The sequence below is a fragment of the Lampris incognitus genome, chromosome 9 (assembly GCF_029633865.1).
Source record: "Lampris incognitus isolate fLamInc1 chromosome 9, fLamInc1.hap2, whole genome shotgun sequence".
Classification (NCBI taxonomy): Eukaryota; Metazoa; Chordata; class Actinopteri; order Lampriformes; family Lampridae; genus Lampris; species Lampris incognitus.
The window spans coordinates 56156849-56171756 of record NC_079219.1 but is presented as its reverse complement, the minus strand read 5'-3'; the positions used below and the strand labels follow the sequence as shown (position 1 = coordinate 56171756).

The window sequence follows — 14908 nt, the reverse complement described above, 5'->3', positions numbered from 1 at the left end:
TCTCTGCCTTTGGGCCCCAACATTCCTGCCATCTGGCTTCCTTTTCACAAGATTTACACTGTGTTATTTTTTTTTTGATTTTCTCCCTTTTTCTCCCAATTGTACCTGTCCAATTACCCCACTCTTCTGAGCCGTCCCGGTCGCTGCTCCACCCCCTCTGCCGATCTGGGGAGGGCTGCAGACTACCACATGCCTCCTCCGAAACATGTGAAGTCGCCAGCCGCTTCTTTTCACCTGACAGTGAAAGTTTCACCAGGGGGACATAGCACATGGGAGGATCACGCTATTCCCCCCCAGCCCCCCCCCACGAACAGGCGCCCCGACCAACCAGAGGAGGCGCTAGTGTGGCGACCAGTACACATACCCACATCCGGCTTCCCACCCGCCGACACGGCTAACTGTGCCTGTAAGGACGCCCAACCAAGCCGGAGGTAACACGGGGATTCGAACTGGCGATCCCCCCATGTTGGTAGGCAAGGGAATACACCACCACGCCACCCGGACATCCCAAGATTCACTCTTTTTCCACTCACTGTTTCACTGGTTTTCCCACTTGTGTCTGTGTGGCTCATATTAAAGGTATCATAAGAACTTGGAAGATGCTAAGAACGTGGGCATAAAGAAGGCCCTCTCTGCAAACATCGCCATGGGCTTCACCTTCCTGATAATCTACATGTCCTATGCGCTGGCCTTTTGGTATGGCAGCACACTCATCTTAAGTGGCGAGTACACCATTGGAACTGTGCTCACAGTGAGTAATGTGCAAATTCAATTCACTGTCGTCCCAAATTGGGAATTATAAGTGTAACCACTATAAAGGCGTTGTAAACATCCCACCCATCACAAAAAAAATATCCATCACATGCTGACTTTTAAAATCTTAATGTCTGCTTCAAACATAAGGAGTTTGGTAACAGCTACTACGTGTGTGTGTGTGTGTGTGTGTGTGTGTGTGTGTGTCCTCAAGGTAATCTTCAGTGTGATAATTGGAGCGTTTACCTTGGGACAGACTTCTCCTAACATCCAGTCCTTTGCCAGCGCCCGGGGAGCTGCACACAAGGTGTACAGCATCATCGACAACGTAAGTAAGGAACGGGCAAACCTCCCAAAACGTACACACACACACACACACACACACACACAATAAAGGAAAACGCAACCGAATCGCAGCATTTACATCCCCTATGCTGCTGCGCGGTTGTCAGTTTACATTACCGAAAGGTGCGCCGCTCCACCCGGGCGCTCCGGGGACTCGCTTTGATGTGACCGACAGATTCGGAGTCGGTAATGGGGATTTGGCTCTAATTGGAGCGCCTGCAGTGTGAATGAGGGACTTGCAGGTCATTGGGCCGACTTTGCACGGCTGCGAGACCTCTGATGAAGTGGTTGCACACCCAACTGCTGCCGGTTGAGTTTAACTTGCCTTCCAAGGGTGATGCCTCACGAATACCATTAGTGGGATTAGATCAAAATCCTTCAGACGTTAGACTGAGGTAGAAGCCAGGTTTATACCTACATACATATATATGTATACATACATATATATATATATATACATACATATATGTGTGTGTTTGTGTGTGTGTGTATGTATGTATATGTATATATAGAGACAGAGAGAGAGATGGAGAGAGATAGACAGAGAGAGATGAGATAGACAGAGAGAGAGATAGTGAGAGTGATAGAGACAGAGAAGGATAGAGAGAGAGAGAGAGATAGATGGAGAGAGAACCTTAAATTAGTTTTACAAGATCACAGGCAGCAGACCCTCAACCTTCCTCTCTAACAAAGCCAGGGATAGAACAACCGGAGCAGGCAGTGTGTGTGTGTGTGTGTGTGTGTGTGTGTGTGTGTGTGTGTGTGTGTGTGTGTGTGTGTGTGTGTGTGTATGTGTGCGCGCGCGCACGTGCGTGTATAACACAGAGCCACAGTGAAACACAAAGGGCGGTGTAAATAAACATAAGCCCTGCTAAATGTGTTAACCTAAACCTGGGCGGCCAGGGCTCTTCCTCCCATTGTCTGTTTGAAGAGGAGGGGCTTTGGGTCATGGTGAGAAACAGACTGAAGGATAAAGGAGGGGGGTTGACAGAGAGAGAGAGAGTGATATAATCAGGTGAATATGGACACCACCATTATTACAGCGTGTCCATCAATAGGGCCATACAGCAACCTAGCATATGTCTGATAAACCCAGTTGAACGGAGTTGAGGTAAATGAATGAATAATGTTTACTGTGTTTACCCCTGCAGAAACCGAACATCAACAGCTTTTCAGAATCTGGCCACAGGCCCGACCACATCAAAGGAAACGTAGAGTTCAAGAACATCCATTTCTCCTACCCCTCAAGGCCTGACGTCAAAGTAGGTCCCCCACTAAGGCAGCTTTTGCTGCTCTTTGGGCATTTAACTTCCTACCCACCACACCTTCCTGTAGTTTCACTGACAGTCACGTAAAAGATGCACACATCACACATCACACCTCACAGATATTTTGAACCAATGCAACTGTGTCCAAATCCGGGGGGGGGGGGGTCTAACTGGCCGGACACAATTGGCGAGAAAAAGAGGGGGGGGGGATCCAAAAAGAAAAAACAACTACTACTACTATTACAATTATATTAGAGGGGCCGCTCAGGTTGGATGGTTTGGAGACAAAGCAAGAGAGTCAAGATTGAGATGGCTTGGACATGTGTGGAGGAGAGATGCTGGGTATATTGGGAGAAGGATGCTGAATATGGAGCTGCCAGGGAAGAGGAAAAGAGGAAGGCCAAAGAGGAGGTTTATGGATGTGGTGAGAGAGGACATGCAGGTGGCTGGTGTGACAGAGGAAGATGCAGAGGACAGGAAGAGATGGAAACAGATGATCCGCTGTGGCGACCCCTAACGGGAGCAGCCGAAAGTAGTAGTAGATCCTGCATGCACGATTTCAGTCTTCTCATATTATGTACAGCATATTTTCCTACCAAAAGGGACATTTTATGAAGTTTTACATATCCAGGAAGTTACGTAGACCATTTTCACAAAGCTATTTAGCATCAAAGAATGTATGGCTGGATTTGAGCTCATGACACTAACATCTTATCTTCTAACTACGTTCCTGTGTAGGTGTTGAATAACATGTCTCTGACTGTGCATAATGGTCAGACCATGGCCCTGGTTGGCAGCAGCGGCTGCGGAAAAAGCACCACTGTTCAGCTTCTTCAGAGGTTTTATGATCCTCAGGAAGGAAGTGTAAGTAGTTTGTTTCTAAGACACAACATTCACGATGTGGACCAAAAGCCTTTACCTTGCATTATTCACCTTTTGTCTCGTCTGGCAGTCTGTCAAGTTTGCCATTCACTATCTAGCGTCAGATACGGATCTGTAAAAATGTCACAGTGTCAGAAAATTAGATTAGCTACTGTTCAATAGCATTGTCTCATCTCATCTCATCTCATCTCATCTCATCTCATCTTCTGCCGCTTTTCCGGGGTCGGGTCGCGGTGGCAGCAAGCTAAGTAGGGCACTCCAGACGTCCCTCTCCCCAGCTCCCTCCAGCTCCTCCTAGGGGATCCCAAGGCGTTCCCAGGCCAGATTGGACATGTAGTCCCTCCAGCGAGTTCTGGGTCTACCCCGGGGTCTCCTCCCAGTTGGCCATGCCCGGTAAACCTCCAAAGGAAGGCGCCCAGGAGGCATCCTAATCAGATGCCCGAACCATCTCAACTGGCTCCCTTCGATGTGAAGGAGCAGTGGCTCTACTCCAAGCTCCCTCCGGATGACCGAGCTCCTCACCCTATCTCTAAGGCTGAGCCCAGACACCCCCCCCCCCATAGCATTGTTTGTGTTAAATTTGTTTGGCCAGCTTTTTTTCCTCTGTCTCACAAGCTAGATCATATTCAAGGATTGATTTGGGTCATGAGGCTATCATTTTGTCACAGCAGGTATCATATTTTAAAAAATCTTAAATTTCCTGCACTTTTTAAGCTAACATACCCTCATAGTATGCCTCCATGGGCTTTGTCATTGTGGAAGGGTGATTTGCGCTGTAACAACCTTAGAGGTTCGACAGAAAACAGTGGAGGAGAAGATGGAGTGTGGGAAGATGGCGGCACGAATTCACATTTGCAGCGACCTCACCCATGCAGTGTCTTTGTCCACTACTGCATCTCAAGTTTGTGTCTTCGTTTGATGGCTGGCAGAGCTTGGTCTGCTGCGTCCTGTGGGCCCAGGGACCATGGCCCTGCCTCGAGCTGTGCCTGAAGAGGAAACACCAAGGGCACCGGTGGCCTCACCCAGTACCGTCCATGCAGTGTCTTTGTTCATACCTGCATCTAAGTTTTGTCTTCGTTTGATGGCTGGGAGAGCTGGTGCTGGATCTGCTCAGAGAGCTTGGTCTGCTGCATCCTGTGGGCCCAGGGACCACAGCCCTGCCTGGAGTTGTGCCCAAGAAGGTAACACCGAGGGCGGTCTGACAGGACGCGGAAGCAGGGCAGGCTAAGCTAACTGCTAGCCCATGTAGACCGGCAGTTCCGATAACACTGAGGGTGGTCTGACAGTGGCCTCGCCTAGCGTTGATTGTGTTTTTTAGTGTCGTCGTTTGGAGTGCGGGGAGGTGTGTCGAAGGTGTCTGGCTGGGAGAGCTGGCGTTGGATTGGCTGAGGGAGCTTGGTCTGCTGCGTCTGGTGGGCCCAAGGACCACGGCCCTGACCGGAGCTGCGCCCGAAGAGGAAACACCGAGGGCGGTCTGGCAGGACGCGGAAGCAGGGCAGGCTAAGCTAACTGCTAGCCCATGCAGACCAGCAGTCCCGACGGTCGTCGTGGCTGGTTCTCTTGGACAGTGATTTTTATTTGTTTAGTTTGGATGTATGTGTTAGTTTGGATGTGTGTTCTTGTAGTTATTGTAGTTTTTGTCTTTGTGTTGCACTGCTGTGGGTTGGGGGAAATGACAAATAAGTGTTCCCGATTCCTTTTTATGTCTCCTATCTGTTCACTTTTGGTCATGCCCACTGCATGCACCTGGTCCATTCACTTGTTTGGCTAACTGTGTTGTGTAGGTGTGCGTCGATGGCCACGACATCCGTTCACTCAATGTGCGCTACCTGAGGGAGATGATTGGGGTGGTGAGCCAGGAGCCCATCCTCTTTGCCACCACCATCACGGAGAACATCAGATATGGCCGACCTGATGTGACGGAGCAAGAGATCAACCGGGCCGCCAAGGAAGCCAACGCGTACGACTTCATCATGACCTTACCCGATGTATGTCACGCTTTATTTACTGTGCTTGTTTGTGTGGGTGTGTACACGTGTGTGAGAACAAAGATACACTGATAGCTAAGGCTAGCGAGTTCTGTGACCTCTTTTGCTTTACGAATTAAGTTTTGATTGGTATTTATTCTGTTCACCATCGACTGATTCCGAGACTTGTGTTGGAGCAGAAGTTTGACACCCTGGTAGGCGACAGAGGCACTCAGATGAGCGGAGGGCAGAAGCAGAGGATCGCCATCGCCCGGGCTCTGGTCCGCAATCCCAAGATCCTCCTGCTCGATGAAGCCACCTCAGCCCTCGATGCTGAGAGTGAGACCATCGTGCAAGCAGCCCTGGACAAGGCAAATACACACACACGCTAACGAACACACACTTTGATAGTCTATTTATTAATATCTGTATCTCACATAACACCTTTGCACACAAAGTTGAATGTTTTTATCATCAAGAGTATTGTCGCCTCAGAACTATATATGCAGAATGTATATAGAGTGTATGGATGCTTACAGACCAGCTGAGAACCACAGTCATGCAGTCAGTAAGGCTGATGTGGCAGTTAGTTCTGCACCAGTCATATGGCGTGAGAGGTAAATGTGTGCAAAATCTCAAGCGAAGAGTGCTTTAAACACCCCCGCAGAACTGCAGACAAACCCCTCAGTACATAATCAAGTAAAGTGTAGCCCTAAATCAATTTATTTGCAGAGGATTTTAGAGTCATATTATATTCTGTACAACACCCCCTGTCCTTAGACCCTCAATGCGGATTAAGAAAAACTCCACAGAAAAAAAATGATGATTATATCATCATTATTATTTCATCATCATCATCATATCAACTTTGGGCGGCGCGGTGGCACAGTGGTTAGTGCGGTTGCCTCACAGCAAGAAGGTCCTGGTTTCAAACCCCGGGGTTGTCCAACCTTGGGGGTCATCCCAGGTCGTCTTCTGTGTGGAGTTTGCATGTTCTCCCTGTGTCTGCGGTGGGTTTTCTCCAGGTGCTCCGGTTTCCCCCACCATCAAAAAGACATGCATGTTAGGGTTAGTACTCCTGTCTGTGCCCCTGAACGAGGCATGGCAAGACGAACTGGAGTCGGTCATCAGTGCTCAAGTCCAAGTCAAGTCACGAGTCCTGAAAATCAGGACTCGAGTCGGACTTGAGTACTACAACACTGGCTCCTAGCTACATAGCTAGGATGGGTTAAATGCAGAGAAGAATTTACCAATTCCCAAAAATATGTCAAACATGTCCGTTTCTACCCAGGTCAGGAAGGGTCGTACTACCATAGTGGTGGCCCACCGTCTTTCCACTATCAGAAACGCTGATGTGATCGCCAGTTTCCAGAACGGAGTGATTGTTGAGCAGGGCACCCATGACAAACTAATGGAGAAACAGGGAGTCTACCACACGCTTGTCACCATGCAGGTAAAACCGTACATGTCCAAACACATCCATAAACAAATGCACACGCACACACAAATTTTGCAAGTCCATGCATGCTCAGGCACGCATTCACACACACATTCATATACAAAGACATACAGACAGACACATAAACACACACACAGATATTCTCACGACCACACACAGTACATATGTACATAGTCTACTCAACTTTAACTCAAGAAGAAACCAGTAGTAGCGGTTTCACAAAGGTCATCCTGCAGCGTGTTCCCTGGTCAACAGACCTTCAAGAGCGTGGAGGAGGATGATGCAGCGGCATGTGAGCAGGCTGTGGATGAGAAGAGCCCGTCCATCATGTCCTTCTCAGAATGTTCTCTGTACAGAAGGAAATCCACTAACGGCTCCTCCTTCATTGTCTCAGAGGGAGAGAAGGACAAGAAAGGAAAGGAGGAAAGTGACAAGGACAAGACGGAGGAGGTGAGACATAGAAATTTGAGTTGGGTGGGGGTTTTTGTTTTTTTTTTGGCCACCATTTTAGGTCAGATTGAGCCCCAAAATACCTTGAAGAGGGGCTTCCCGTCGTTGTGCCTTATAGTCTGGGATCGTTTTGACTCCAACCTAGGACTTGTGTTGCATCTCATCCCCTCTCTCTCTCTCTCTCTCTCTCTCTCTCTCTCTCTCTCTCTCTTTTCTCCATTTCGTGGCACTCTCCAGTGTCCCTTTCCAAAAAAGCACAAGTTGGAAAAAGTAAAAAAATACTCTGAAGTGTTGCAATTTCTATGTCACCAAAGGCAATGTCCTCTCACTGACCGACTGACTCACTCATTTGTTTGCTCGCTGTCTATCTCCCACTTCTCCTGTCTTGCTCTCTCAGTCTAATTACATGTTTCTTTCTGTCTGTCTGTAGGATGAGAAGGTTCCTCCCGTGTCATTCTTCAAGGTGCTGCGTCTCAATCTCCCCGAGTGGCCCTACATCGTGGTGGGGGTGATCTGTGCCACCGTCAACGGAGCGATGCAGCCTGCCTTCGCCATCATCTTCTCCAAGATCACTTCTGTAAGTTACCGCCACTGTGATATCAATCAATCAATCAAAAAGCGCGTTTCTTTTTATGGTTCAAATGTACCAAGGAGGCTTACGGGTTGGTCACAGTAGTAGAAAAGTATGCGAAGTTTTGCTTCGTGTATGATTCACTTCCATTCAAAAAGTGCAAAGGGTGAAGAAACTGCATCATTTCTGGTTGTGTTGCAATATCGTACTTCACCTTCACACAAGGCTCAACCATGTTGAGCTCTGACCCGTGAATTCGCAACATGAGCCAATAGAAATATCTTTTGGCCTTGTTCAGACTGCCAGCTCAAATCCGCTTTTGGGCATATCCAGATGGTATCCAGATTGATTTTAGAAATTCTAGACAGCAAAAAAACACATGAAATGGGATTTTGGCCTGGCAGCCTGTCCAGGGCGTCTCCCCGTCTGCCACCCAATGACTGCTGGGATAGGCTCCAGCATCCCCGTGACCCTGACAGCAGGATAAAGGGTTTGGATAATGGATGGATGGATGGATGGATAGATCTAAACCACATTTGGAGGTGGTCTGAAATGTGATTCTAATCGGATTTCTACTTGATGCATCTCAGTCCTGATGCTCTGGCCCCCCAAATCGGATTTCAAGCAGTCTTTTGTGCCACTCGCAAAAGAACACAGTGAAGCTGTGGAGGGTGAGTTGCTGGATCTCCATTTTGTCTTATTATTATTATTGGTTTTTAGTGGCGGTTGGAATCCAAAATGTTGCATTACTGCCATTTACTGTCAATTCTCTCAGATTTTCTTTCTACTACTACTACTACTACTACTACTTTTGGCTGCTCCCGTTAGGGGGCGCCACAGCGGATCATCTGTTTACCTTTCTTTCTGTTCTCTGCATCTTCCTCTGTCGTACCAGCCACCTGCATGTCCTCCCTCACTACATCCATAAACCTCCTCTTTGGCCTTCCTCTTCTCCTCTTCCCTGGCAGCTCCATATTCAGCATCCTTCTCCCAATATACCCAGCATCTCTCCTCCACACATGTCCAAAACATCTCAATCTTGCCTCTCTTGCTTTGTCTCCAAACCATAATAGTACAGTTCATTACCTTTGCCAAAAAAGGCCAAAAACCTCATCTGATCCTTACAAGAGCAAAAGTCGGCATGTTTCCGGACTGAATTGTCCTCCTCAGCTTCTTGTCTCACATCACTCTCATTGCTTCTGTCCATTCTCTGAGCAGCTCCAGCATATGACAATCCATTTTCTGCTCTCATATTATTCACTTTGTCTTCCAGCTTTCTAGCAAGCAAGTTATAAATAACTAGCAAGTTAGCTAGCTAAATAGCATTCAATGGGACTCCCTATTTGTACGACATTTCACCTGGGAGTTAACATTAGATTAAGATAATGGTTAAAGATAGGTTGAGATTTGGGTTAAGGATAAGATTAGGCACAGGACTCAAGTGGAGGTTAAGGTTAAAAATAATGAGGTTGGAAATGGTTAAGGTGGCGTCATCCGGATGAAATTGTGCACAACTATGGAGTCCCAGCATTTAGTCAAGTATCATAGCACTCCATCCCCACCCACTACACAACGTATATCCTGTCACCTCAAAAGCAAAACAAATCTTTGCATAGATTTTTGCAAATGTGACCATCCTGTAGACTTAAATGCAGCATCCTGGGTTCTAGTACATACATCCCCTGCCCCACGTGTTAACTATCAAATAAAGGCTAAAACTGCCAGAAATATGTATGGAAATTCGCTTTACATGAGACTAAATTAGAAGCTGCCATGCTGCACAGACCACCAATGACCCTGCAAGCATTTAGCTAAATGTGGGAAGATGTGCAGGAAGATGGCGGCATGAATTCATGTTTGCGGTGGCCTCACCCAGTACCGTCCATGCAGTGTCTTTGTTCATACCTGCGTCTAAGTTTTGTCTTCGTTTGATGGCTGGGAGAGCTGGCGCTGGATCAGCTTGGAGAGCTTGGTGTGCAGCGTCCTGTGGGCCCAGAGACCACAGCCCTGCCTGGAGTTGCGCCCAAGGAGGTAACACCGAGGGCAGTCTGACAGGACGCGGAAGCAGGGCAGGCTAAGCTAACTGCTAGCCAATGTAGACCAGCAGTTCCGATAACACCGAGGGCGGTCTGGCGGCAGCCTCAGCTGGCGTTAACTGGTGTTTTTGGTGTCGTCGTGTGGTGTATGGGGAGGTGTGTCGAGGGTGTCTGGCTGGGAGAGCTGGTGTTGGATCAGCTGAGGGAGCCTGGTCTGCTGCGTTCGGTGGGCCCAAGGACCACGGCCCCTTGCCCAGAGCTGTGCCTGAAGAGGAAACACCGAGGGCAGTCTGACAGGATGCTGAAGCGGGGCAGGCTAAGCTAACTGCTAGCCCATGCAGACTGGCAGTTCTGACAGTCATCCTGGCTGGGGTTCCTTCCCTTGGACAGTGATTTTTTGTCTAGTTTGGATATATGTGTTAGTTTGGATGTGTGTGTTCTTGTAGTTACTGTAGTTTTTGGATATGCGTTTTTGTTATGATCCTCAGGTGTTCGCCGAACAAGATCAGGACATTGTCCGGGAGAGATCCAATTTGTTTTCCCTCATGTTTGCCGCTATCGGAGGAATATCCTTCATCACCATGTTTCTGCAGGTATGCACATGTACACATGCACCCTCATCCCATGAAAGCGCCCCTCATAAAACCTGTTGTTATGGCAGTTATCCGTCTGACTGCTGAGAGTTTCCAGAGTGTACTTTTTTACTGCCAAATTTCTCTTCACGGGCTATAAATGATAATAATAATGATTCTCTCTCTCTCTCTCTCTGTCTAGTGTGCCCTTCATTTATTTTTTATTGCTCTTATTTTGAGAGAGCTTGTGCTCTTTGGGTTCTTTGACGTTTTGAGAGCATTTATGAGTGATACATGCATGCACGCCCACACACACACACACACACACACACACACACGCACACACAGAGTACAGATCTGCTAGTTTATTCTCAATATGAACTCTCGACTTAGGGCTTCTGCTTCGGAAAAGCTGGCGAGATTCTGACCATGAAGCTGAGACTCCGAGCCTTTACAGCCATGATGAGACAGGTGAGTGTGTCGACACAGGAAATCACTTTAGATGAATGAGATGGCAGAACGCCCCCCACCCTTGCAGAGACTACACAAAAAAAGCATGGGTACCATTCCCAACTCCTGTCACTTACAGAAACGGCGAGAATCAGAGAGAGAGAAGAAAATTATTTAGATGAAATGCTGAATCGGTGTTTCGCTGCAGACCCGGCACTAAAGCAAATCAACAGGGCGGGCATTTGATTTTTGTGACGGGGCACACAAAATGACCACAGCAACTGCAAAAAAGCGTGGGCGTCACGGTGGCCAAGTGGTTAGTGCTGTTGCCTCACAGCAAGAAGGGCCTTGCCATCAAAAAGACATGCATGTTAGGGTTTATACTCCTGCCTGTGTCCCTGAGCAAGGTAATGGAAAGAAGAACTGGAGTTGGTCCGCCGGCACTGCAGCCGCCCGCTGCTCCTATACAATAGGATGGGTTAAATGCAGAGAACAAATTCATACAATACAATTCGCTGTAAGAATACAATGACAAAATCAAGTGGCTTTTTTTCTTTCTTTCTATTGTTGTTAAACTCATCCACCTTCGCCACCTGTACTCCTTGCATCCTCACCATTCCGCTGTTCTCCCTCTCATTGGCACATAGGTAGTCCGTCTTGCTCCTACTGACTTTCATTCCTCTTCTCTCCAGTGCATATCTCCACCTCTCCAGGCTCTCCTCAACCTGCTCCCTATTCTCACTACAGATCACTGTCATCTGCGAACATCATCGTCCATGGAGACTCCTGCCTGATCTCATCCGTCAACCTGTCCATCACCATTGCAAACAAGAAAGGGCTCAGAGCCAATCCTTGATGTAATCCCACCTCCACCTTGAACCCATCCGTCATTCCTACCCGCACACCTCACCACTGTCACACTGCCCTCATACAAACCCTGCACCACTCCTACATACTTCTTTGCCACTCCCGACTTCCTCATACAATACCACACCTCTCTCGGCACCCTGTCATATGCTTTCTCTAAATCTACAAAGACACAATGTAACTCCTTCTGGCCTTCTCCGTACTTCTCCATCAAAATTCTCAAAGCAAACATCACATCTGTGGTGCTCTTTCCTGGCATGAAACCATACTGCTGCTCGCTAATCGTCACCTCTCCTCTTAACCTAGCTTCTATTACTCTTTCCCAAATCTTCATGCTGTGGCTGATCAACTTTATACCTCTGTAGTTGCTACAGCTCTGCACATCGCCCTTGATCTTGAAAATCGGTACCAGTACTCTTCTACTCCACTCCTCAGGCATCCTCTCACTTTCCAAGATTGTGTTAAACAATCTACAAACTCCAATTCCAATGAAGTTGGGACGTTGTGTAAAACATAAATAAAAACAGAATACAATGATTTGCAAATCCTTTTCGACCTATATATTCAATTGAATACATTACGAAGACAAGATATTTAATGTTCAAACTGATAAACTTTATTGTTTTTTTGCAAATATTCACTCATTTTGAATTTGATGCCTACAACACGTTCCAAAAAAGCTGGGACAGGGGGCATGTTTACCACTGTGTTACATCTCCTTTCCTTTTAACAACACTCAATAAGCGTTTGGGAACTGAGGACACTAATTGTTGAAGCTTTGTAGGTGGAATTCTTTCCCATTCTTGCTTGATGTACGACTTCAGTTGCTCAACAATCCGGGGTCTCTGTTGTCGTATTTTGCGCTTCATAATGTGCCACACATTTTCAATGGGGGACAGGTCTGGACTGCAGGCAGGCCAGTCTAGTACCAGAACTCTTTTACTACGAAGCCACGCTGTTGTAACACGTGCAGAATGTGGCTTGGCATTGTCTCGCTGAAATAAGCAGGGACATCCCTGAAAAAGACGTCGCTTGGATGGCAGCATATGTTGCTCCAAAACCTGTATGGACCTTTCAGCATTAATGGTACCTTCACAGATGTGCAAGCTACCCATGATGCCATGGGCACTAAAACCCCCCCATACCATCGCAGATGCTGGCTTTTGAATGATAACAATCTGGATGGTCCTTTTCCTCTTTAGCCCGGAGGACACGACGTCCATGATTTCCAAAAACAATTCGAAATGTGGACTCGTCAGACCACAGCACACTTTTCCACTTTGCGTCAGTCCATCTCAGATGAGCTCGGGCCAGAGAAGCCGGCGGTGTTTCTGGGTGGTGTTGATATATGGCTTTGGCTTTGCATGGTAGAGTTTTAACTTGCACTTGTGGATGTAGCGACGAACTGTGTTAACTGGCGATGGTTTCCCCAAGTGTTCCTGAGCCCACGTGGTAATATCCTTTACAGAATGATGTCGGTTTTTATGCAGTGCCGCCTGAGGGGTCGAAGGTCACGGGCATTCCATGTTGGTTTTCGGCCTTGCCGCTTACGTGCAGAGATTTCTCCGGATTCTCTGAATCTTTTGGTGATATTATGGACTGGAGATGATGAAATCCCTAAATTCCTTGCAATTGTACGTTGAGAAACGTTGTTCTTAAACTGTTGGACTATTTGCTAATGCAGTTGTTCACAAAGTGGCGAACCTCGCCCCATCCTTGCTTGTGAACGACTGAGCCTTTCAGAGATGCTCCTTTTATACCCAATCATGACACTCACCTGTTTCCAATTAACCTGTTCACCTGTGGAATGTTCCAAACAGGTGTTTCTGTCAACTTTCCCAGTCTTTCGTTGCCCCTGTCCCAGCTTCTTTGGAACGTGTTGCAGGCATCAAATTCAAAATGAGTGAATATTTGCAAAAAACAATAAAGTTTATCAGTTTGAACATTAAATATCTTGTCTTTGTAGTGTATTCAATTGAATATAGGTCGAAAAGGATTTGCAAATCATTGTATTCTGTTTTTTTTCTTACTTAGTTATTTCTGATTTTTCCCTTTTTCGCCCAATTTAGTGGCCAATCGATCCCCTATTTAAGTTCAAACACCCACCCTCGTACTGCATGCAATCGCCAACTGCATCTCTCTGGCCGGCAGTCTCGAAGGAGACGCCTCGCCACTTCTGTGACAAGGCGAATCCAGGCCGAACCACCGCTTTTCCCTACACACACAGAGACGCATACATGTGACTAACACAAGCTGACTCCGCCCCCCTCCCGAAGACAGCGTTGCAAATTATTGCTGCTTCTTCGAGTCCAGCCATAGTCGGATCTGACAAAACCGGGGCACGAACCCCGGTCCCCAGTGGGCAACCACATCGACATAAAGCCGATGCTTAGACTGCTACACCACCGCGGACCCCTTTTATATTCTGTTTTTATTCACATTTTACACCACGTCCCAACTTCATTGGAATTGGGGTTTGTAGTTAAAAACTCCAGTGCCATCTCTCCTAAACATCTCCATGCCTCCACAGGTATGTCATCTGGACCAACCGCCTTTCCGCTCTTCATCCTCTTCATAGCTGCCCTCACTTCCTCCTTGCTAATCCACCGCACTTCCTGATTCACCATCCTCACATCATCCAACCTTCTCTCTCTCTTTTTCTTCATTCATCAGCTCCTCAAAGTAAACCTTTCACCTTCTCAACACACTCTCCTCGCTTGTCAGCATGCTTCCATCTCTATCCTCCCATCATCCTAACCTGCTGCACATCCTTCCCAGCTCAGTCCCTCTGTCTAGCCAATTGGTACAAAACCTTTTCTCCTTAGTGTCCAACCTCTCATACCACTTGCCATATGCCTTTTCCTTTGTCATTTTTCTCTTCGCCTTTTGCCACATCTCCTTGTACTCCTGTCTACTTTCTTTATTTCTCTGACGATCCCAGTTCTTCTTCGCCAACCTCTTCCTCCGTATACCTTCCTGTGCATCCTCATTCCACCACCAAGTCTCCATGCCTTCCTTCTTCTGTCCAGATGACACACCAAGTACCCTCCTAGCTGTCTCCCTCACCATTTCTGCAGTAGCTGCCCAGCCATCCGGCAAGTCTTCACTACCACCCAGTGCCTGTATTAACATCTCCGTGAAGGCCACACAACATCTTCCTTATTCAACTTCCACCATTTGATCCTTGGCTTGACTTCACTCTCTTCCTCTTCTTGATCTCCAGAGTCATCCTACAGACCAACATCTGATGCTGCCTAGCTACATTCTCCCGTCACCACCTTGCAGTCT

General features: G+C 47.4%; 1 protein-coding gene across 1 annotated transcript in view; it reads left to right on the top strand.

Moving 5' to 3' along the window:
• The window catches only part of abcb4 (ATP-binding cassette, sub-family B (MDR/TAP), member 4), a 40701-nt gene that overhangs the window by 8019 nt on the left and 17774 nt on the right, over positions 1–14908 (top strand). The window contains exons 8-18 of the mRNA XM_056286551.1: positions 580–751; positions 968–1081; positions 2250–2360; positions 3105–3230; positions 5033–5236; positions 5416–5586; positions 6507–6668; positions 6930–7124; positions 7555–7701; positions 10220–10324; positions 10697–10774. Of these exons, the coding sequence (XP_056142526.1) occupies positions 580–751; positions 968–1081; positions 2250–2360; positions 3105–3230; positions 5033–5236; positions 5416–5586; positions 6507–6668; positions 6930–7124; positions 7555–7701; positions 10220–10324; positions 10697–10774 (1585 nt within the window). The remainder of the gene's footprint in view (positions 1–579; positions 752–967; positions 1082–2249; positions 2361–3104; positions 3231–5032; positions 5237–5415; positions 5587–6506; positions 6669–6929; positions 7125–7554; positions 7702–10219; positions 10325–10696; positions 10775–14908) is intronic.